The sequence below is a fragment of the Hirundo rustica genome, chromosome 14, assembly GCF_015227805.2.
Source record: "Hirundo rustica isolate bHirRus1 chromosome 14, bHirRus1.pri.v3, whole genome shotgun sequence".
In the NCBI taxonomy this organism is placed as follows: domain Eukaryota; kingdom Metazoa; phylum Chordata; class Aves; order Passeriformes; family Hirundinidae; genus Hirundo; species Hirundo rustica.
In genome coordinates this window covers 3788165-3811283 of record NC_053463.1, presented here as the reverse complement: position 1 = coordinate 3811283, position 23119 = coordinate 3788165, and the positions used below count along the sequence as shown (strand labels likewise).

Sequence of the window (23119 nt, the reverse complement as noted above, 5' to 3'; positions counted from 1 at the left end):
CCAGGTTTGGCTGCAGCTCCTGCGTGGAGCAGGACTGGGTGACCTGGAGCAGAGCCTGCACGGTCACTGCTGCTGAGAGATGTCCCCTCCTCCCCCTGCAACACCCCAGAAGGCTTTGACCTTGGTGTTTTGAAACATTAAGATTGCTTCAGACTTTTGGTACTAAATATCTGTGGCGTTAAAGCATTCGGTATTCAACATTGGGAGCCTTGCTCTTCACCATTTGTGCCACTCTTGAGAGGAAAGCAAGTCAAACTCGGGGCATCAAAGAAGTCATGGGTCACTGTAAATTCCTGAGTCATTTCTCTCAACCCTCAGATCTGATTGAGCTTTTCATCTCCAGCCTGTTCTACTTGCTGCAAGATCAACCCCTGGATTTTGAGCTGGATCTGTCACGCTCCTTCCAGAGCACAGAGTGCAGGGCCAGACAGCTGGGCATGAATGATGGTTCACAGGCTGGTCAATAAACTTGCTTAAATTGTTTCACGTTGGAGGAAAATGTTCCCAGATGAATCAAAAAATGGGTGTCAGTGCTGAGCTCGTTCAACAGTTCTGCTTCTGAGCATGTTCTTATCGTAAAACCGTGGGTAAAAACCTCCTTCCCAGCTTTGGGGTTGTTTTTTTTTTTTTCAATGCTCTATGATTTGTTTTTCCCCCTCGCTTCTTAAAAGTTCCTTGCTGTGGGTGTGTTGTATCTTTCCATCTCTGTTTCGTTGGCCCAGTGGGCTCCTGCTCCACGGCAGGCACTGTGCTGTGGCGTGGGAAGGACTCAGGGGTGAGAGCAGCTTTGTACATGATGGACGAGCTTCAAGCCAAGAGCTCCACTGGTCAACACCCAAATTTATCCCTCAGGTGTTCCCCTCTCAGTTTGGGTCCCCCCAGAAAAACAAATGGTGGCGCAGTAAGAATATCGTAGATTTAACGAATTCCAGGTAAAACTTTCGAAGGCACCCTGGTTCCTAGGGCAAGTGAGGTGGCTCTAGAACTGTATTTTGCAAAACTTACGATTGTTTATCGGATTTTCTATATTCAGCTCACATTTCATGACATACAGGGGTGTGTGTGACATTTGTGAGCGCTGAAAGCTGCATCAGTTCAGTGGGGGAACATGAGCAGAATTTCAAGCAGACGCTTAAACTGCAACTGATGCACTTTCAGGTCCCTCTGCTGTCCTAATGATGGATATTTCTTGAATCAGGACCAAAATGAGCACATTTTTGGAAAAGTTAAGTGTATTAAATGGCCTCAGAGATGAAAATGATAAAGCGATGAGGGATTTTTTTTAATCTGATTAATCCCTTACAGATGTGACTAGACAGAACAGGTACGTTGCAAAATCTTTTTCTATACCAAGTGGTGCTAAATTAAAACCCAAATTATTTGTGTCTAACACTCAAAGGAAATTCTGAGCTTCAGGTGCAGAGGGCTTGTAATTACACCTAGGCAATATCCCCACTCCCACAAATAGTAAATTAGCTGAGATAAAGACATTCAGAAGCTGCTAAGCTACTTTGGTTTGGATTTAGTGAGTAGCTGCTGCTGGGAGAAAGCTGGCAAATAACTGAAATTTCTGACTTCTTTAAACAGAAAGAAAATATTGCATTTTGTATGGGCATTTCCACTTTCAAAAACTTGAGGCAGATTTAGCTCTGCAACTAGTAAATCACATAACATTCAGTTTTATGGAGCTGACACTGTTGTCACTGATAAATGAGATCATGGCTTGTCCTTCACTCAGCCCAGCAATCCCTGACCAAGTTTGTGAGAGTTTTCCTGGTTTTAAATGGAGAGATGCTAAAAAATAGGTATGTATTTAAATTTAGATCACTGATGCAGGGATATTCATTGCCCTCTGATGCTTGGAAAGCTCTGTTGAGAGCCCCACAGCTCCCTGCTGGTCCAGAAGCCTCAGCTGGGATCAGGGAAAAGAGTGAACTGGGGAGAAATGCCTGCCTGCATCTCTGCTGGCCCTGCAGCTAACCCAGCACTTCACACTTAGAGGTTATGGGCAGCCAGCAAGATGAAAACCCCAAAATGAGCACTAAATCTTGTGAGATTAACAAATAAAATCCCTTAATGGAAACGCAGGAACCACAGATAATTTCAGATCCACTGATTCAGTCAAGTACAGGGCACAGTTCCAGAAACTGGGAAAGGAAAGTAAGTCACAGTATTTTCTTCCAAAGAAACTTGAATCAAGCCAGAGAGCAGTAACAACAATTACTAAGTTGTCAGACTATTCAGGCAGTAAGGAGGGCAAATGGAGAGTCAAGGGCAGAGTTTCCAGCACTGATCCATCTTTCACAAGAATCAGATGAATTTTATCCCCTCTCCTGCACTGCCTTTCCAGAAGGGTGAGCAGAAGCCTTGGGACAGGCATGGGACAAGCACTGTTCTAAACTCTGGAAGGAAACCAGACAGGAGCTTTTCAGCTAAAGCTCCTGCCAGAAGCAATTAGGAGGCGGCAGCTGGATGGCAGCAGCTTTACAGGGGCAGGAGACAGCTCGGAGTGACCTGACCTCACCTGGCAGGGACAGCACGGGCAGTGTGCTCCTGCAGCCCGTGCCAAACGCTCCCCAGCCCTCCAAGGACCTAGGTGTGCTCACCCAAACCATTCCCCAGCCCTGGATCAGTGCTGCTCCCCTGTTCCTAACTCACGGTGAAACATGGGTACAACAGGATTTTCTCGAGACGGCACAGACATACCCCAAAAGCAACAGGGGCAAGGCTGGAGGGGAATCTACAGGTGCTGCCCTCCTGCCTCCCCCAGCCCCTGGCTGGGCTGAGAGCCCCACACCCACACTCGTGTCCCACAGCAGAGTGCCCTGGACAGCCACCACCCACAGCCACCATCTCTGCTTTCGTCCTGCTGCCAGGGACCCTTCATGGCTGGAGAAAAGCTGCAGCTACGGAACCACTCAGGCTGATCTTGAGGAAAGTTTCTGCACATTTTGATTCCCAGGCTCAGTGCTGGGTGCACTCACCTTGGCCAACCCACAGCACAGACAATTCAAGAAACCTTTTTGGTGTCAGCACTGCCCCTGAGAGCATGAAGAGCCTCCCACCACCCCAAAATCCCAATTCTCCTGCTTGCTGGCACAGCTTTACCATGAGGCCGCTCCTTTACCCCAGACATCCTCCCGCTGATCCCTTGCCCGTCCCTAAACCGCGCATCCTCTCGTTTTGAACAAGAATCCCCACAGGCAAAGCGCAGCTCTCATGTTTCCATCACCTTGCCAGCATCCACGGAGCAGCAAAGGCATGGCACAGCCGAGAAGCTCGAGTGCTTTTCACTTTGTTCTCTCAAACAAAGCACCACCAGCCAAGGACTGGTTAAGGGCAGGGGTTAAGGCTCATCTCTAATTACCCCTTGTCCTCCCTCCTGTCCCAACAGCGTGGAGCTGCTTTCGAGAGGACCTGAGGTTTGACTGGTCAAGCTGAGTGTTTGACCTGCACACCCTGGCACAGCTGGGGGAGAGGAGCCCTGTGAAAGCAGAAATAAGGGCTGTTTTCCGAGCTTGGCAAGGGGGATCACAGAGCTGTCTTAATCCCTGACATCTGCCAGATTCCTGGAGCTACCAGGGCAATATTCGCAGGATTTCCAAGGCTAATCAGAGTCGCAAGCGAAACAGGGCCTGGGGTTTAGTCCACTGGAATTGTTTGCCCTCTCCCATGGAGCATCATGCTGATTTTTCAAACACGATCGCTTTTCTGCCTCCGAGTTTTCTCAGCCTACTTCTTGAATCGTGATTTGACCTCAGATTAGAAGGGCTTAAACTATATAAACGCATATACAAATATATATTTCAGGAGGCTGAAGCTTTGGTCTCAACCTGATCACCAGAGCCCAGGAGCTGGGAGGGAAAAAAAACAAAAAAATCCCAACACATTTCAGGGATCACAGCCTGATGCCAGAACGACGCTGAAGAGACGCGATAAAAGCAGCCGGTCTGTGGCAGCATCCAGTGTCCATCGGCAGTACTGCACCCTGCCAGGCCTGGACCATTCCTAGGGATCAGCAGGACCTGGAAACGCCACCGAGACACGACAGCAAGCAGCAGCACACCCTCAGCCGCAGCAAATCCTCCGAGACCCTTTTGGGGTGCAGGGATGCTGCGGCTGCGCTGTCCCGCAGCGGCTGGATGCGGGGCAGGCACGGGCTGTGCCTCTTTTCTCAGGGGGGAAATCCTTCACTGAGGCAGAGTCCAAGCCTCAGATGAGCTCGGTGAGAAGTGCAGCAAACGCGTCGCGCTCGGAGTGCCAGCGCTGATGCTAAACCTCAATATTTGCACCTGGCAGAGTAACCCAAAAAGCGTCCCCCAAATCGCAGAGATACAAAACCAACTCACCCCAGCTGCATTTTTCTGTCCCCAGACTTCTTCCTCCAGGGTCTGCAGGAGAGGTGAGCCAGGCCCTGCGGGAAGAGAGGGGACTGAGCGCTCTCAGAGGCCAAGGAAGTCATTCCCTTTCACGCCCTGTACGAAGCAGGCTGTGCCCTGCGCCTGAGCTTCTTGATGGGAGGTGATGGATCCTGCCCGAGCAGAGCCCTAGCACCTCTAAAGCTGCATTTTGCTCGTTTTCGCGGGGCTGACCTCCCCCCAAGGGTCGGCACAGACAGGGTTTTGGGGCTCCCCTCCAGCCGGACCGGAGCCCGTTCCCGGCTGCCGGCGGTCACCAGAGGGAGCCCAATGCCCGGGAACGGAGCATCCTCCGGGCAGGGATGGCCCTGCGGGACCGGGGAAAGGCGCAGGCCACCTCCCGCAGCCTCTCCCGCCTCCTTTCTAATGGATCATCACCACAGTCAGAAAAATCGGAGCCCCCCGCTGGCCTGGTGTGACTGTGCATAAGGGCTCAGGGCATGGCCGGAGGCGGAGGATGCGTTCACATCGGCTCCCAGGCAGCGATGGCTTTACCACAGGCGACTCCCCAGAATCACCCTGCCAAAGGAAGGCACGATGTTCCTTGGCAAGGCCAGAAGGGTCAGAGCCAGCCCCTGCCACGATAGCAGCATTTCTGTCCACTCACAATTAACTGAGAAATTTTGACTTCGGAAGGGGAAGTGCGTCCCTCTGCCCCAGCAGAAGCTCAGTTTTGACCTTATCCTTCGACTCCTGATTAAAGGTCTGCCAAAGCCCTGCTGTCTCCAGAATCCTGAGGAACTGACCTTCTTCTTGAAGCCCTTGTCCCTCATTGCCCCATGGGTGACAAAGCCAAAAGGGTCCCTTGAAGCACCACCTCATTTGGAGGTTTGAGACAAGCAGCTCTTCCTGTGACACCTGCACTTCTATAGGGGTAAATCTTATTCCTCCCAGATTCCTCCTGCCTGTATTAGGATAATCCTTGTCTTCCACATTTCCTAAGCCTTCCCCAGAGATTTTGGAGCTGCCTTATAAGACACCTACACCACACACAATTACTGCAGCTGCTCCTGTAAGACGCTCCTAAGCTACACTATTTATTCAGGGGAAAAATAAACAGCTTTTAATAATAATGAATTTAAAACCAAACAACCCATCCACAAAAGCAAGCAACAAATCCACAAAACCCACACCAACTCCCAAAAAACAAACACTGACACTCACACCACTAAGTAAACCCCTCACCTTCTCTTTGCTCTGAAGTCCATGAAAACAGACAAATCCCTCCCCTGGGCTCCTTCCTGTTTAAGCCCTTCAGCTGTGATAGGGATGGAGGGAACTGTTGGCTGATTCCCAGCATCTGGGAGCCCTTCCACCCCAGGGCAGGCTCAGCTGTTCTCTAATCCATAAAGAACCCAATACACTCTGACATCCTCCCTGCAAATGTCACCATCTACATCTTTTCAGTGCCCCGAGACACTCCGACAGCTCTCCCACCTGCTCCCTGAACAATCCTTCTCCCTGTCCCCATGGCTCAGAACCCCCTCCACTATTCAGTTTTGGGCCCTGCCCCAAAATAAGAAAGGCATTGGAATACTGAAGTGAAAAACCACTAAGGGAGCTGAGGGCATTTGCCCAGCGAGAGGAGGCAGAGGGAGGTGGGGTCACTCAGCCTGGTGAGAAGATCTCAGGGGGATATAACAGCAATGACCAGTGAAAAAGGCAGGTTCCTGAGCAGGTGGATTCGGACTCTTCGTAGTGGTACATGGTTTGGAGAGGAAAGAAAACATGTTGGAATTGGGTACACAAGAAAAACACTTCTTCACCATAGTGACATCCAAACCCTGGGACTGACAGACCAAGGAGATTGCACATCCACCTTTGTGGGCTCTCGGTGCTAAACTGGGTAAAGCCCTGAGCAGCCTGATAAGATCTCAGCACCAACCCTGCCGTGAGCAGGAGGTTGGACCAAGGTCCCTTCCAAGCTGATCCAGCCTGCTTCTCTTTGGGAAAAGAGGGTGAGCTGGAATGATAACCAAGGCCGGAGCTTCCTCCCCAGGCGGGTTGTGGGAACCCTGCAGTCAGCACCACCACCCTTGGATCATCCCATGGCAGCTTCAAAAGCCTTGTCAAACGCTGTGAATGTCAAAGGAAAAAAGTAGGGCAAAGGATTCGACTGGGTTGCGACAGGGACACGTGCCTGTGCTGGGGGAGGAGGAGGAAGCAGTTGAGCTGACAAGTTAAATGGGCCAAGAGCCTGGACACAATAAAGGATCGGCTGCATCACCAGCAGAGTGAAGCTGTGAGAGGGAAAACACCTCCTTCCCTCTGCCATGGGCATGGCCTGGTCACGGGAGGGTGCTCAGCTGTGAGCAGTGGCTTCCTTGCAGTGAGACCACTGGCAGATTTCATTCTGGTTGTATTTTAACTGGTGAGGGGACTAAGTGAGATATGGGGAGAACCTAACCCTCATTCCACTGCAAGGGGTGGCTCCCACCCCAGCTTCTGCCCCTTCCTCCCCAGGGAGAGAAAGAGCTGTGAAGATGCTCATGTTATCTAAGAGAGCTCTCAAATGTATCATGACTCACTCACCTTTCAAAGCTGTCAAAAAAAAAACCCCGAAGAAACAACACTCAACAAAACAACCCAAACCCAACACGACTTAAAAGGTGTAGGAAGAAAACCAAGGAGAAACAGTGGCTGAAATTTTGATTTCTGTTTTGGTGTGTGTTTCTGGGGAGGCAGCCAGACACAGATGGGAGCTCAGGCTGGACATCCTGTGGCCACTGCTGCCCTGTCCCAGGGATCCATCAGCCCCACTGGGAAGGTGAATCCAGCTTTCCAAAGCCAAGAGTGAACACACCTGGCACCAGCAAAGCATCCCTTCCATCCTGGTTAACTGGAGCCTGTTCAGCTGGAAGGATGGACCAAAGCAGAAGTTCCAGGCTTTTTCTGGAGCTCTGCCTCTCTTGGCCTCTCCTGTGGAGGACATTTTGGGAAGTGTCCCCAAGTGAGAGAAGCATTTTCCTCAAAACAGGTTACTCCCACTCTCCACTTCCCTGGCACAGGTGGAAGGGGAGGTAGTTGGGTCTGTGAGGTAGGGAGGTGTTTTATTTGCTGTTTTCTCTGGAAAAACAAAGTACTTGATTGTTATTAAGCAGTGAACTTCTGCAATTTCTGTTCCCTTGTGATCTGTCCTTGTTATCTCAACCTCCGAATTTAAAAGGATTAGATATGGCAATATGCTGTGAGAATTTTGGAGTCACTGAAGGCCATCTCAGGCTTGAAGATGCCCCATTGCTCTTCTCTCATTAAAATGTCATTTTCCATCTTAAAAATGGGGTCTTTTTGCTCCTGTCCTCTGAATGTGGAGCTGTCCACACAATGTAACAGGAAATCACAGCATAACTACTGTAGGAGAAGTCGTGGAGGTCATCCTGCTCCAAGCTGCGGGATTGATAAGGAAAGGCATTTTTCCAATGTATTCTTCATGATCACTTGTGCCTCTCGCTCCCCTCCATGCTGCCCATGCTCTGGGTGTCCTGTCAAGTTCAGTAACATAACATCTGAATTTAAAACCAGACAAGGGCCCAGGCTGTACAACCGGGCCACAGAGAGGTTTGGTCTGCTTCAAAGAAGAGGTGGCAGATTTTGCAAGGATCCAGGAGGCTGGGATGGGAAAAACATCAGGATCAAAGGCAGCTGGTCCGAGAGAAGCTCCAAACCAGCCCCAAGACAAAGCTTTGCCTGTGCAGCTCAACCACTGGCTGGCTGCCTGGGAAGTTACCAAACGACAAAGGATTTGCCAGAATTGCGTGGATTACCGGAGGAGAAGCTGGTATTAGGTGTGCTGAGGCCTCTCTTTTTTAGGCATTGTGCCCCAGCTGAGTTCAAAGCTGGGATTGTGGCAGGAGAGGCGAACGCTCAAGCTCTGTCCAAACAAGGTCCAGAGGTTTAGGTGCTCAGCATTCAGGTGCTTGCAAAAGTTGTTGACCCCTGAGGCTCATGATAAATCTAAAGCTCCCTTTGAAAGCTAAGTGTTTAACATGAAGGAGCTGCTGTCCCATTGATCTACTGCCAGTGTTTTAACAAGAGGATGCCACAAGTATTTCCCTGTCAGAGTTTTGCACGGCGAAAGGGGAGAGACTGTAAAACTACTTTTATTGTGTTTGCACAAAGAGGGATTTGTCAGCCAGAGTGAAGAAGAGAGAGGGCAGCAGTGCGAAAAGTGAAGAAAGGAATGAAGTCTATGTGTATTAAAAATTGTAAATAAATGCAAAACATGTGTGCCTAGAAAATCAAGGTCTGTGTATGATTCAGAGAGAATTTATCCTAGAGAAGGGGGGAGTAAGCCCACAGCTCCCCTGCTCCAGGGAATATTTCTTTTTAAATTATTGACAATTTATACAATCTGGCGCTCTTCTAAATATAATTTTATTAGCATGAGAAGCCACTTGGCAGCAGGAAAGTAATGCTGGTGAGTTCACAGTTTTCAAGACAAAGCGTTCTCTAAGAGAAAAGAAGGAAAAAGACTGATTTGAGAAGAAGAGCCTCACAGCTTCTGCCTAAATCCAGCCTCCTCCTGCCATCCTCTGGAAGCAGACCTAAACAGAGCAATATTCCCTACCCTCAGCTCGCTTGTCTCTGCTTTCCAAAGGAGATGAGGCATAGGCAGTCATGCTGCTCATCAGCTCTCCCGTCACCCTCCCACAATAACCCCTGAGAGAGAAGGAACGCGGCTATGGAGGCTGGGAAGGGATCCCAGGCTCCCGTTGTCACCCACCCCCTGGCATGGGCAGAGTCAGGCAGGAGCCCACGAGCAGGAGCAGGTTTGGGCTGCCCAGCATGTGCCAGTTTGCCAGGCAGGACAGGACAGGGGAGCTGTGGCTGGTAGGGGCAGGAGGACACAGCCCATGGGAGCCGTGGGAATCGCCTTTCTTCCCGGGAAGAGGGTGATGCAACAGCGCAGGAGAGCCAAGCCACGCGTCAGGCTCCTGCACGGCTGGATCAAAGCGTTCTTCTGGGTCTTGCGGAAGAAAGAATCCAGCCAAGGAATCGTGCTGAGTTTTATTTTATTGAGCAGAGACAGCAGAGGGAGGACGGGCTGCTCCCGTGTCCGCTGCCGACGGCGGCTCAGCTCCTGCTGCTCGGGCCATCGAGGACTCAGCATTTCCCCAGGTACTTCAATCTTATTTTCCCTCCGCTTCTCCTGTAAAAGGAGGGAGAGAGACTTAGACCAAGAAGCAAATGACAGACACAGCAGTGTGGGACACTGCTCACCCGTCCCAACAGGCCTGACTCATGCCAGTGTGTGTCCCTGGTACCTCACGAGGAACACCCAGCTCTCCTCTCCTCGTTCTCCTCTGATTTGCCCTAGGATGAGGCAGCCTTGGCTGCGCACCAAATGTAAGGACTGCAAAGGCAAAAACATTTTGCGAGCACGTTCCATCCATCGGGGATGGCTCCAATTGCATCTCCTCTAAAAGGTGACAGAGCTCAGGAGAAGGGGAGACATTCTGTTCTCCCTCTCAGATCTTGTGTCTTGTTCCACAAAGTTCATTCAGACTTTTCAGGAATAACTTGGCATGGCTCAGCTCCCACATTCCTCCAGGCACTTCTCAGTACCCAGGAGTGTGGGCAGTGAGAGCTGCAGCCTGTGGCACGTAGTGGGAATTCTGCATCAATTTAGTGCATGTGGAAGGTACAGGCAGGATGCATTTGCTTCCCGGGCCCTGTGCTGCCTCTCAGCATGGCAACCAGCAGCCTGCAACGCCCAAAAATGAATTAAAATTAACTTTAATGAATTAAAATTAACACACAGCTCTGCTCCAAGGGGGAAACATTCCGCTTGGCACGGTTCAGAGCCTGGCCCATACAAGAGGAGCAGCCTGCTTACAGGGCTTCCCCTGCACGAAGAACATCATTAGATCCATGGAAATGAAGGCAAACCCTGCTGTTTCAGTGCCCCCACCCCGTGTCACTTACAGCACTGCCTTGCAGAAGGCACACTTGTTCCCATACGTGACGCCATCCGTGCCGCAGTGAGGGTTGGACTCCCTCGTGCAGTACACGCTTCTGTTTACGAACTCTCTACAAATCTGCACAGGGAATAATAATGAAAAAAAACCCTTCAGGACCCCCATACTCTTTGTTTCACTTTCCAAACTGGACCCAAGGTCGTCAGTGCGATGGTTTGTCTGACAAGTGCCGATCCTGACTGTTTTCTGACAGAAAAAGCCCTCTCTGAAACGAGCAGAAGAGGAGTTTCAGGGGAATTTTGGTGCCGTGTTTGAGGAGGGAAATTGTAATCACCTGGGAGAAGTCTTGATCTCCCAACAAAAGGGGCGGATTAGCCTAGGCATGCATGAGAAGAGTCAGCACTGATGCTCTGTCAGGCACTCAGAGCCAGGCTGCCTCCCTGGTGCATGACTTCAGGTGTCTTGCAAAACCCTGCACTCAGTTTGGTGCTTGCTGAGCTCCTCCTTTCCCAGAGGAAGGAGGGGAAAACCATAGGGAAATTCCCTGGGGAATTAAAAACTATGCCCAGGAAGTGTACAGGTATTTTGTCTCTCTACAAGTCCCAGGGATGAACTAAATTTGGGGTAAGAGAACACTCAAAAATCCGTCTGCGTCATGAGAAGATTGGATAGTGAAGCCAAGTCAAAAGTGGTGCAGCATATAAACATTTGCTAAATTAACCATTTATTTCCCTGCTCTACCTGCTAATGTGGCCACACAACATCCCCCAGGTAGCACTGAACTCTCCAGCCCTGGGAATCCTTGGAAGGACCCACCTGCTCCCAGCAGACATTAAAAACTCTTTACCCAGCACCAAGATTTTGGTTACAAAAACATTCTTCCAAAGTGAAACGCCATGACTGGATGTGGCACACAGTGCTATGGTTTAGTTGACAAAGTGGTGATCAGCCAGAGGTTGGATTCGATGATCTTGGAGGTCTTTTCCAACAGTAATGATTCCATGGTTCTATTAAATGCAGATTCAGCAAGCAGAAACAGCAGCACTAACCTCTTCAATCTCTTGACCTGCTACATCTGGAACTAAAAGAAAAAAAAAAAAAAAATGAAAAAAGCAAATAAAAACCAGACAGATTTTACACGTCAGCAATTACCTTCTGATAAGGTCTGAGCTAAAATTCACAAACCTTTTTTGCAAACCACAGTGAAACATACTCCGGGTTTTTCCTACTCCGTCATCCCTCACAGGGGAAGAGGGGGCAGGAAATACATTATCTGAATTGCTTTTCAGTATTTTCCTATTTTGAAAAATGCTACTAAAATACCAGGCAATCGTTCATTCAGCTGCTAACTACACCTCAGACACACAACCCAATCTGCTGGAAGGCAGCCACTCCCGGGGAAGCAAGCTGCCATATCGGATGTGGAACCGTGCTCCCAGAGATTTTAAACCCATGCTGGATTTTAAGGCTTTCAGGCTCCTGCACCTCTGAACAATGCAAGTGGCTGCTGACAGGAGGGGACCATGGAGAAGGAGATCCCGTGGCTGGGTTCACGTTCACAAGGTGGTGATCAGTCAGAGGTTGGGCTCGATGATCTTGGGGGTCTTTTCCAACAGTAATGATTCCCTGGTTCTGTTAAGTGCAGATCCAGCAAGCAGAAACAGCAGCACTAACCTCTTCAATCTCTTGGGTCACAGCACAGCCCAGTCACCCTCCCAGGACAGGCTCAGCCCAGGTGAGATACAAAGAGACGTCATGGGGTGACAGAGAGCAGAACAGGCAGCGCCGGTCAGAACCAGCCAGGAATCCCCTCTGTAACCACAGGCTCTGGGCTCGGAGTGATCAGTCCATGCTCTCTCTGTTTCAAAGCCGGCAGGCAGGAGAGGAGGTTGAGTCGGAGCTGTGAAACGGGACGACCCCGTCACGTCTCTGAGGGGGAGCCTGACACTGCAGGGTGGGTTGGATGCAGATCTGCAGATCTGGGTCGCAGCAGAGTGGGACAAAGAGCCAGCATTTGGTGAGGCCGGACCTGCTGGCCAGCAGGGTCACTGCCAGCTTTGGTGGCTCTGGGCAGGAGGTGGAAGGACCTTGTCCTACGCTCATCCCTTGCCAGCGGAAATCCCACCCAACCCTCAGTCAGCTCAACCCTCATCCATCAACTCTTCCTACTTCTTTTGCTATTTCTGTTGTCCTTTGGTGTTTTTTCCTGGTGCTGGCACATTTACCGTGTCCTCAGGTTTGGTTAGGCTGCCTGAGCATTGAAGGCACTGGCATGGCTATCTGCTGCATTTATTTACAAAACAGCTCATTAAATAGTTTTTATAAATATTACATGCAGCTGCAGAAGAATTTGTGATGATGCCTCTCGACATCTGTTTATTTTACAGGAGATCACAGGGTTTGCTGCTATTCTGCCCAGCCTTGGAAGGAGGCATCAGCCTTCAGACAGAACCCAGTCCCAATTAAGACTCAATCAGAGACAGATGAATATTTTATAATGAATAATGTGTACAAAGCAATTCACCTCTTCTCCATGTACAGCTTGCCATTTTCTCAAGTGACTCCTTTATTCAAATTATTCACAGAAAAACGAGTATAAAAAATTCTTGTTCCACATAATCTTCAAAAACTGTTGCCACACACCTTGCAGAGCTGGGTCAGCTGTACTCAAGCAAGTGATAACACTGACATGATCTACAGGTTCAAAATTCATCACTCAGCTTCCCCACATCATCACAGAGATGTGTAAATCTCCAGATAAATAGTTACTGGATCCTTTTAATTTGCCCTCTTTGTTCTGGCTCCTCGAGGACATTAGAATTTAATTTTCAAGCTTTTCTCTGCAACATCAACGAAAGCTGAAACTTTCATCTAATTACGTCTCCACATCTCCAAGGAAAACACCAAATACCAAGATGCTTAGGATCAAAACAAGAGCAGATGACCTGGAGGTGAGCGAGTTTCTTCTCTAACTGGTTCAGCAAAACTCTCCAGTGAACATTTGTACCAAAAATTCATAATTACACTCTGCTTCGGTATATTTGCTGAAGAAATGCTCAAGATTTGCTCGCTCTGTCTCCCAGTGACACCTCCACCACATTATCCTCTGCAGAGGCACACGAGGAGTGGAAATATGTCATATGAGTGAGCAAGTCCTGCAGATATTCTCTACTCGCTCAGCTTTGTCTTCAAGCCTGTCAGCCGGCGATCAAGACTCTCCAAAATTTGTTGTCAGGAGAGGGTTTGGTGTTTGTTTTTCTTTTCTAGGCTAGGGAAAAGATCACTTACCCGAGAAGAAAGAGAGCAGCAGCAGGCTGAGAAGCACTAAGGCACCTGTAGCCCTCATGCTACAGGGAGCTCCTTAGTCCAAGCCAAGGTCGGAGCAGGAGGTGTTGTCCCAGTCCCAGAGCCCACAGTGTGCACACAGAGCTGCCTTTCTGTGTATTTATGTGCCTGTCCATAGCTGTCCTCATTCCCCACCTTAATTGTGAGAACTTCTCCACTTGGTTTCTAAAGCCATTATTGGTCCTGGCCAGTTTATGGTGCTTTAAGGAATGCTGCCCTGTCCACATCAAACCTGGGAAGGGATAATTATGTGAGTGATGGACATGCTTGTAACGTAATTATTTTCTTCTTTTTTTTTTTTTTTTTTTCTAAATAGTCACAGGATTCTCACAAGGGTGAATTTTCAAAGCAGTGATTCATCAGGGAAGCTGGTAATTTTCATTCTCTGGGCCCTCTCTGAATGCCAGCACCAAGGCTCTGAGTGCAGCGTGATGACACTCACTAGACATTACGAAATAAGTCACAGCATGAGAATGTGTTGTCTGTGAAACCAATTATACGTTGTTCCTTGGCTATTTTTGAGGATGGTTCTAAATTTGTGGAGTTGGGGTGGAGAAGTGCTGGGCTGTGACATGCTCTCCTCGCTGTGTGCACAGCCCCAGATAGGACTGCTGACTCTCCTCCCTCAACTATTTAAACTCTAGCTGTCAATGTTTTTCCAGTTTTTCACATTCACAAACATATGTTAGGGCTCTGCTCCCACCCCAAGTGGCAGTGATGGGAATTTGATGGGGAATTGGCAGATCCAAGCTCTATTTCCAGCTGAGGCTGCACGAGGATTTGTGTTCAGGGATGCCATACGCCAAACACCTCTCCAGATAAGAACAAGCCTAAATTTTAGTATGTTTTCCTAAGGAGGTAAGGCTTAGGAGAGGAATGTGTGTAGATATATCTGGGTTTTAGTTCCCCCAGGGAATTTTGAATGCACGACTAGTTGCAGCCACATTTTACACAGGAGTGGAAAAATAAAAAAAAAAAAAAAAATTAAAAATAACCATCACATTTTTATACATTTTTCTAGCACCAGAGGAAAGATGCTGCCAGCATCCCCAGCCAGGAGGAGAGTTTCTGCAGGAGAGCAGTGCCATGGGTGCCCTGCATCTGGGGAAGCATTTCAGTTTGCAGCTTGCCAGACATCTTAAAATCCACCAGAAATCGTGACTGACAGGCGAATCCTCAGCTGTCTATTAAGGGTGATCTCACGACGCAGCCTCTCATGTAATTTAGTTATCAAACCCGTCAGAGGCAGCGCCGTTCCCAGCCACGCTCAGTTCTGCCGCTCGCAGCACTCCCTGTTTGCCTTTTCTGGTTTCAGACGTCACCGCTGGCCACCACAACCTGGATGCCTCAGTCCCTTATCTGCCCAAATAATGTTTCGGTTGCTGCAGCGCAGCCTGGCTGGCTCCAGCCTCAGCAAACACACCGCAGGGACCGACTCCTTCCAGGCTGAGCAGGGGAAAAGGCTGAATTACCAGCCAGGTGATCATTGGTGCTGCCCATTTGCACTTCTTTGTGACACCTGAGCAGTCCCCTCGGTGGCAAAGTTTGGGAATTCCATCCCTCTGACAGCCAGGGACAGAGGAAGGGCAGGTGTTGTGCAGCCTGAGGGGTGGCTGGGCTGAGTCCTGCTGGTGCCAAGCTCAGTCCTAACCCGTGCTGGCCATTTTTTAGACTTAAATGCTACAAACCTTTCCATCTTCTAACGTCATTGCTGGAGGATTATGTGGCAGTGGGACACAGCCATGTATTCACCATTTGCCCCCACTTTGCTGCAGGTGAGGAGCTCTTCCTTGGGCTTTTCCAAAGCCTTCTGGGCAGGTTTCTGACTTCCTCAAGCGCAAACAACCTCACCATTAAGACATTGCCACTGAAGAAAATTTCCTGCTATGGCCAGAACTCCACTAGTCTGTGGTCACTATGTAAACCTTGTGTCCAGCAAGAAATTATAGCCAAACACATCCACTGGCAACTTTTACTGTTCCTTAACTATTTTCTCAGACACACAAGCAGGTAACTAGTGAGGACTCGCAGGACTCTCCAAACAGGAACAGGCACAAAGGCATGATGTGATTTACATTACCTATAGTAACACAAAAAAAACAAAAAAGAAAAACAAACAAACAAACAAAAAAAAAAATGAAAAAAAGCATTTTCCTTCATCTTTCTGCTCTCTGTGCTGGTTCTAGGGAAGGACAAGCCTCTTGCATACCAGTGGGAAACACCTACAAAATTCTTGGTCAAGAAAGTATTTACTTCAGGAAACCAAAAAACAGTGTCTTGAAAGTCACAGATTTTGTTCTAAATATCAGTCTTAGCAGCAGGTGTTCTTTTACATAGCAAGAGAATGAGAGGTGAAGAAAGGATGAGGAAGGGATTGTGTGAGCCATGGCACTTGTGACTTTTTGGCTTGTGCTGTTTGCATATTAACTCCTTGACTCACTCCAAAAGATGGCACATCATCGTGAACAGTCATAGATGCCATTTTTCCTGCGGTGCATGCTTCAGGCTCCCACAAAGATGTTATCTTCACACCTTTCTTCCCCAGATAGGAAACACATTTGAGCTGCCAGCACTTCTTCTGGCCCTTGCTTCCTGGAGTCAGAAAACCCGAGACCTTTTCCTGAAGGCTCCTCTGCCTCACCTCTGCCTCAAATACCACCAGCACAATTTTTCAGATCTCTTCTCCAAGAAGCTGAAAGCCTGAGCCCAGTCTAATTTCTCCTCATTAGGTCATTACAGCCTTGCATAACTTGTTGTAATTTTCTGCTGATGGGCACAGTCTCTATGGTCACACCCTTCAAGGAAGCAGCAGTTCCTAATTTTCTTCCCTATGAGATACCTCCTCCCTTTGCCATAAGCCTCCTTTTTATAAGGCACCACCAGACCTGCCCCTTGCCCAGGTGTGACCAGGTAAAGCTGATCACACCCCCTTTCACACTTCCCCAGGACAATCCCACCCAGTCAAGTCCCCTAAAAGGAGCAGTTCCTCCGAGTTTCAGTGCTGTGACAGAGACAAATCCATTTACACTCTGCAAAACTTCAAAATTAGATTCCAAGTTGTGCTATTTTATAGAATTTTCTGATGGTTTGCTACAGAATGACATCCTCTCATGAGGGCTTGGGCTGGTGGCTTGTTCTTTATTGTGATTTGTTTCACCACTTCTCCTGCCTGGCAGAAAAGTACCCAAAAACCCGAAAACCATTACCCCATCTGGAAAACAAAACCAAAATCAAAACCCATTCCACGTCAAAGGTTGTGGCTGCATTTAATTTATTTATCAATCAAAGCAGAGACTGATGCGTAACAGTTGAGGGAGCAAGGAAGAGCATGTTTGATTGAAGAATCTGTGAGGGAAATGTCGTGTTGAGGGGTCCAGCTCCAGCACTTAGCATTCGCCCTGGTACCTGACAAACAGAGAGCCAGCGCTGCGTCTGGAGAGAGAGAGGGAGACCAAAATTAGAGACATGGATCTCACTTTTATAGCCTAACTTTACCCAAATAAGCCAAATGTCCTTGTGCTCCCCAAGTCATAAAGCACTTCACTTAATGTTCCACCTCTTTTCAGATTCCTCAAGCTACACGCTCTCATACGTTGGAGAGATTTGGGACAAACCCCATAATTTTGGACACCTCCTACGGTCACACTTTCAATCACCCTGACGGGGAGGCAGTCAGCGATGCTATGAGCCTGCGAGCGGGGATCTGCTTTTAATTGCAAGGGGAGGAGGAGAGGACTCACTCGGGCTTAGGATCTGCGGCGCCTGGGGGGTGGCAGAGGAGTGAGCGTTGGGAGAGGAGCAGGGAGCAGGGGCTGGGAGCTAACGGGAGCTCTGGGGCTTCCACACCAGCTGCGTGTGAGCTCCAGCTGCTCTGCTTCCATGGCCACATGGTGAGCTCGGTACTTACGAGAAAGCGTTGCAGAACTGGCACTTGTTTCCGTAGGTTCTGCCGTCGGAGCCGCACAGGGGGTTGTACTCGGAGGTGCAGATGAGGTTGGCGCCCTTCTGAGAGCTGCAGTCGATGTTTGTGTTTGTGTTTTGCTAATGGAACAAAAACAGGGTTTAAGGCTTTTGTTCCCTCCATTTTCCTATATAAGTGCTTTATGTTTATTTAATATTTGTGATATGGCAAAGCACAAAAGCACTTTTCAGGAGCAGGGCTCTGTTGTTCCAGCTCTTCTGCGGACTCAGAGAGTGTGCTTGCCTGGAACAGCCTGAAGTGGGGAGATGGTGGAGGCAAAAATCTAATAAATATTATTACAAGTAGTGAAATGACCATGACCAGCTGGTATTTCCAGGCTGGCTCTCCCACTGGCTGCTCTGGCTCAGCAGGCAAGCAGAGGCAAGTGGACAGAAAGGGGGTGGTCACAAGCCCCTGTGGAGAGTTCTCCCACCCAGGGAATCACTGCTCCTAACTGTGCACCTGCATCCCTGATGCAGCATCTCTTGCTCATCCAGTTTCACAGCAAATGAAGGTCGCAGCACCCTCTGCCTGCTGTTCCCAGGCCAGAGAGGGGACCAAATATCTCAGCCATGGGTTTGGTTCCATACCTGTTAACCCTGGCTTAACTATTTTCCTCAAGTCCTATTTCCAAGCCAAATGCCCCAGGACCGTGGAGGCATTTCTATTATTTAGTCATGAATTTGTGTCGCAAAATGTACCAGCAGTTAAGAGTGCAGATTTCTGGCTTTACCTGGAAGCACTGTCCATAGCTCCGCAGGTTCACATCCAGGCCGCTCCTTTGGGGGGAAAGCAAGTGGAGAATGAATAAGCACAGTGCAGCTGCTTCGTGAGCCAAACTACCCCTTTATGCTCCAAAAGCCAAAAAGGGCAACACTGATCCAGAACCCCTCCCCTGACCCGGGCCCTGCACTTACGCCACAGCGGTACAGAAGTGGCACTTGTTCCTGTAGGTGATGCCGTTGGTGCCGCAGATGGGGGAGAACTCCATGGTGCAGGGTATGTTGAAACCACTGCCAGGCTTCAGGAAACCAGTACAGTCGATCTGAAACAGTCACAGAGCGGCATTTGAATCTCTGCTCCCCTTTGCATCAGCCCTGTGTAATGGAGTGTGGTGCAAGAGACATTTTCCCCCCTCCCCAGAGCTGCCAGACGAAGGAGCTTCCAACCACAGTGTGATGGATTTGGGGGAGCACAGATGAAATCCTGCCTGTGTGTACAGCATCAGTATCTACTCTGAGGTGGGCTTCATCTCTATCATCCTGGGGATTTTCCCCCTGAGTGCCACCATAAAGGATCCTTGCCTAAAATACCTTACACAGCGGCAACTTTAGCTGTGAGGGGCCAGCACCTCTCAAAAATGGAGTTTACACTCAACTTGCTGCTCCTGCAATTACTCTGAGTGTATTGAAATGGAGCCATTGTATTATGTGAAATTGCACAGCCAGAGTGTTTCTTTACTCTCTCTCTCTAAACTAAAAATAGACATTCTTTGCCACTTCATGGTAGCTCCATGTATTGATACTAACTTTACTTTGTGGTAAACATTTTGATAGAATCCCTTTTTTTCTGTTACAAAATTATAGTTTAGTTGAAATCCAAACTTCTTCTGGGAATTTCTTAGCTACAACAAGCCTCTAAGACTAAATGTTAAGAGAAGTGTTTTCGTAACATTTAACGAAACACTCTTGAAATCAAAAGTTTCCTTTCTAAACTCTGGCATTGTACAGAAGATAGTTGGCCTCTTAAAACTCACTGGTTTTAGCAGTTCAAACAAAATGCAAATTAAATTTCCTGCAAATCCAAAATTCTTCATTTTCACCCCATTTCCAAGAGCTAGCACCCATCTGGGTTCAGCAGAGAAGGAATCCTAGGCTAGGTCTGGCTATCACCCACCAGGGGAAAGAACAAATCTCTGACCGTACCCTAACGCATCTTCCATCGTGTTTCTTGTCAAGAGCACGGTTGCGGCTGGAGGGAGAAGAGGGAGAAGGAAAGCAGGGATTAATCTTTTCACGCCATGTGCTCACCTCAATCATCAAGTCCCTCCACCCGTAAACCCCAGTAATTAATCAGATCCTGGAGCTTTGACATGGAAGATCCCAGGCATTAGGGAAGACAGAAACTTAGGAAAAATCCAGTCCGCCCTTGGATTAGTCACAACCCCAAGGGCTTCTGCCTGCTGCTCGAACTGGCGCTGTATGGGATCAGGGGGATTTCTACTCACAGGACATCCTTGCAGAGGGAGCACTCGTTGGGGTAGGTACGGCCGTTGGTGCCACACACCGGGTCGTAGTTGCGGGGACAGACCATGTTCATGGTTTTTCCAGACAGCATGTAGGCGCTGCAGGAGGCCTGGGAAAGAGGACTTGTGATGTCTCCAAACAGAGAGAAGGGTTTTCTTGCCCTAATCGTGTTTTTGCTGCATTGGGAGGCTACTGTGAGGAATCTCTATGGCTCCTCCATGGTGGGAAAAAAAGTACGTCAAGTTTCTTACAGCGTACGAAGGCACCTCTCTGCTGTTAAGGCTGAAAGTAACTTTTGGCAAGAACTATGGGCAAAAATTACCATTCCTTGGGGAGTCAAGGCAGGGAAGATATTTAGGCAGATATTCAATAGTCATATAGATTTTCTGCTGGCACGCTGCTCTTTGCTGACTCGCATTCTACATTATTAATCACTGTCTTTTTAATCATCAACGTGCTAAATTATCTCTCTCTGACAAAGGTGTTTTCTTATGTTGGGAAAAGAGGTGCACTTAGGGGCACTTCTTTCTTATTCATTCTCTTTTTTTTTCCCCTCAAGAGTTCCCTGGCATATAGTGTGAGTATGAATTATTCATCTAGACTTAGAAATCAGGACTAAATTACAAAAATCTAATACTCACCCGTCTTTGAGCAACAGCAAGATCTAGAATAAAAACAGAAATTAAAAAATGTAAAAATTGTATGATGTGCTTCACTAAAATTCCTTTGGAATAGTCAATTTCCCTACAGAGTAACCAAATACACCTTCTCATTACCGAGAAGTGATTATCCTCTCAAATGATTGATCTACCTCAAGTAAATGCAAAGTGATACACCAAGATTAAAAACAAAAAAATTTAAAAAAATCACTTCTTTGTGAAACCAAAAATTTTGACTCACTAAACAAGAAATAGGACCTAAAATTTTGTCCTTCTTTAGCACCATAACCCCCACTAAGGCTCAAAAGCTTAAAGCACAGATCCCATGTGTTTATCCGCACAAGGGTGAAGTTCATTGAAAAGAGAGGCCGCGTGTTCCTACACCACCGCATCCCCAAGAGGCTGCACTCTCCTCCAGGATGCTCAGAGACAGGGAAAGGATCAGGAGGTCTAGACCAGCCTAGAGTGTAGCAAAAATGGCAGAAATTACTTACCAGAAAGGCAGCCGAGAAGGACCAGCCCCAGAAGGGCAGTACAGACGGCCATCTTCATGCTGGCGGTGGTGGTAGCGGCTGTTCCGTGTGGGTCGGTTGCCGGAGAGTCCGTGGATGGTTCTCAGCCTTCTCCCTCCCCAGTATATATACGCATCTCCCCGACCTTGTGAAGTCATCACCAGAAAGTAATTATTTGCTCTGTAAACTAAGAAAATTGTATCGATTACCGAGCTGAGCTCCAAAGAATACTTGTTTGTTAGAGAGATGCCCAGAAGAATTAAACAAAAATGTGCGTTACGCCCAGCTTGTTAACAAAGGCGCCTTGCTGTACAATGAGTGATTTGTACTTTCCAAACAGGAGCACTGTCTCAATAGTGGATGTTGTGAAATGGCGTATGGAAGTCGGGGAAGGGAAAAAAGAGCCCATTTGTTGGAAGTGTTTGACTTGTGCTCACCATATCACATACGCTAGACAGGAACTGGGCTCTGGGAGACTTTCATGGGAACAGCAGAGTGGGGTGACAGGAGCATGGGACACTCTAAGCTTTTCCTGACACTGTATCTGGGGTCTGGCAAGCACCAGTGCACTTTGAAGATGCTGAACTCCCAGTGAATCTCTCCACACACCCTCCTGTAATTTCCTGGTACACTGGATTTTTCACCAACAGAAAGTTATCACGAGAGAAAAGCATTACAAAAAAACCCCAGAAGTTTATTAGGCATTTCTGTGTAGGAGCAAGAGTTATTCATCTGTTGGCAAGGAGCATGAGTCTGATTAAGAAATTATGAGAATAAGTAGCCTTAAATCTGTACTGGGATAATGTTTCCTATTAATGGCAAGCAACTGGTATTCTGTGCAGGTGAAATGGGCTTGTTAATACCAAAGGCATTCCAGAAAAAATTCCAGTAACTAGAAACAGGAGAGCCATTTGGCTTCCCCCTTCTCCCTCAATTATATGGCATTAAATTTAGAGTGTCAGCTGAAAGTCATGTTTTAGGGAAGATAAGTGATAAATAATGTGCTAGGCTCTGCTAAGTGGCTCAGCTCTATCGTAAGTGTATGGAAAAACAAATAAGGGATATTGCATAAAATAATAAATTTTTGATTTAAGGTAGTCACGGAAGGAAGTGACGGATGGAACTTGTTTGTGCTTCGGAAGAAGCTTGATTCATACGTGTGGCTTAAAGGCAGCCTGAGTTTTAAATAGAAAATCAGAATTGGTTCTCTTATTATCTTGGGAGATGTTCAACACTTGGCATGAGCAGATAAATCATAAAAATGTAGCTGAAAGTATAAGGGAACTAAGTCACAGAATGGAGCTTGTGGGATTTTGCCTGTTTATATCAATGAAATAATTTTCCTGAAAAATAAATGAATAATGCTATTTGGATCTCTTTCACAAATATCACAAGTTGAAGGGTTCCTTTGAAAGTTGTTTCTGTCGCATTCTTAGCATCCTGAGCGAGTTGACTTTCAGATTCCTTGAACTGATTGTGAGCATATTTGGAAAGGAAGCCGTAGTCACGGAAGCATTAATATTGATTAATCTCCAGGGGCAGGAATGCCAGAATCTGAAAACAAAGCTCCCTCAGAACTTGCACCAGCCACCAGTGGAGGTGTTGCTTACCAGCCCTGTGGCTGGTGGGACTGCAGGAGCTGAGTCTGTCTCCCCTTCAGCCCTGCAACCCAAACTCCCCCATCCCCACCGAGATCCCCGTCAGCAGAAACTCTGCTGCTTCTCCTGTTGTGTTTCCTGCCAGGCTGAAGGCAGCAGGAGCTGTTGTGGAGCAGCATCACTCTCATGTTGGGCCAACACCTGTCCTTTCATCACTTAGATCCGCTGGGAGATCCCCTCTGCCCCCTGTGCTGCCCCTGAGGGTCTTGGTGGCCAACCAGGATTGCTCCAAAAGCAGCTCTTCTCCTCCAGCAGCCCCTGCCACTTCCCAGGGCACCAGGGAGAAAAAGAGAAACAGGGAAGGAGCCTTTGCTGCCGGGTCTGGGAGAAGGGATGGGAGACACAGGGCAGTATCCAGGGCAGGGCACGGGAGCTGCTGGGACAGGCGTGACACGGGATTGC

The 23119-nt window shown here is 48.3% G+C and overlaps 2 protein-coding genes across 2 annotated transcripts; both read right to left on the bottom strand.

The window, feature by feature from the left end:
• Positions 1-9521: 9521 nt before the first annotated feature.
• On the bottom strand, positions 9522-13682 carry LOC120759325 (serine protease inhibitor Kazal-type 6-like). Its single transcript, XM_040078481.1, has 4 exons — positions 13625-13682; positions 11386-11417; positions 10344-10456; positions 9522-9567 (listed from the first exon to the last, which is right to left on the bottom strand). The coding sequence occupies exons 1-4, from the start codon at positions 13680-13682 to the stop codon at positions 9522-9524; spliced, it is 249 nt and encodes an 82-aa protein (XP_039934415.1).
• A 3299-nt stretch (positions 13683-16981) lies between these two features.
• LOC120759327 (double-headed protease inhibitor, submandibular gland-like) lies at positions 16982-21174 on the bottom strand. Its single transcript, XM_040078485.2, has 8 exons — positions 21042-21174; positions 20530-20552; positions 19870-19997; positions 19568-19613; positions 18560-18687; positions 18376-18421; positions 17589-17722; positions 16982-17113 (listed from the first exon to the last, which is right to left on the bottom strand). Exons 1-8 carry the CDS (start codon positions 21097-21099, stop codon positions 17068-17070), a joined length of 609 nt encoding a protein of 202 aa, XP_039934419.1. The 5' UTR covers positions 21100-21174; the 3' UTR covers positions 16982-17067.
• Positions 21175-23119: the final 1945 nt, after the last annotated feature.

Excerpts from the sequence above, each read along its gene's own strand:
- LOC120759325 (XM_040078481.1), bottom strand. The coding sequence starts at position 13,682 with ATGAGGGCTACAGGTGCCTTAGTGCTTCTCAGCCTGCTGCTGCTCTCT. Across the intron at positions 10,457-11,385 it reads CAGGTCAAGAGATTGAAGAG|ATTTGTAGAGAGTTCGTAAA; the intron begins GTTAGTGCTGCT and ends TTCCCTGTGCAG. Across the intron at positions 9,568-10,343 it reads GCCTTCTGCAAGGCAGTGCT|GAGAAGCGGAGGGAAAATAA; the intron begins GTAAGTGACACG and ends CTCCTTTTACAG.
- LOC120759327 (XM_040078485.2), bottom strand. The coding sequence starts at position 21,099 with ATGAAGATGGCCGTCTGTACTGCCCTTCTGGGGCTGGTCCTTCTCGGC. Across the intron at positions 19,998-20,529 it reads TTGCTGTTGCTCAAAGACGG|GCCTCCTGCAGCGCCTACAT; the intron begins GTGAGTATTAGA and ends CCTCTTTCCCAG. Across the intron at positions 18,422-18,559 it reads CACTTCTGTACCGCTGTGGC|GAGCGGCCTGGATGTGAACC; the intron begins GTAAGTGCAGGG and ends TTCCCCCCAAAG.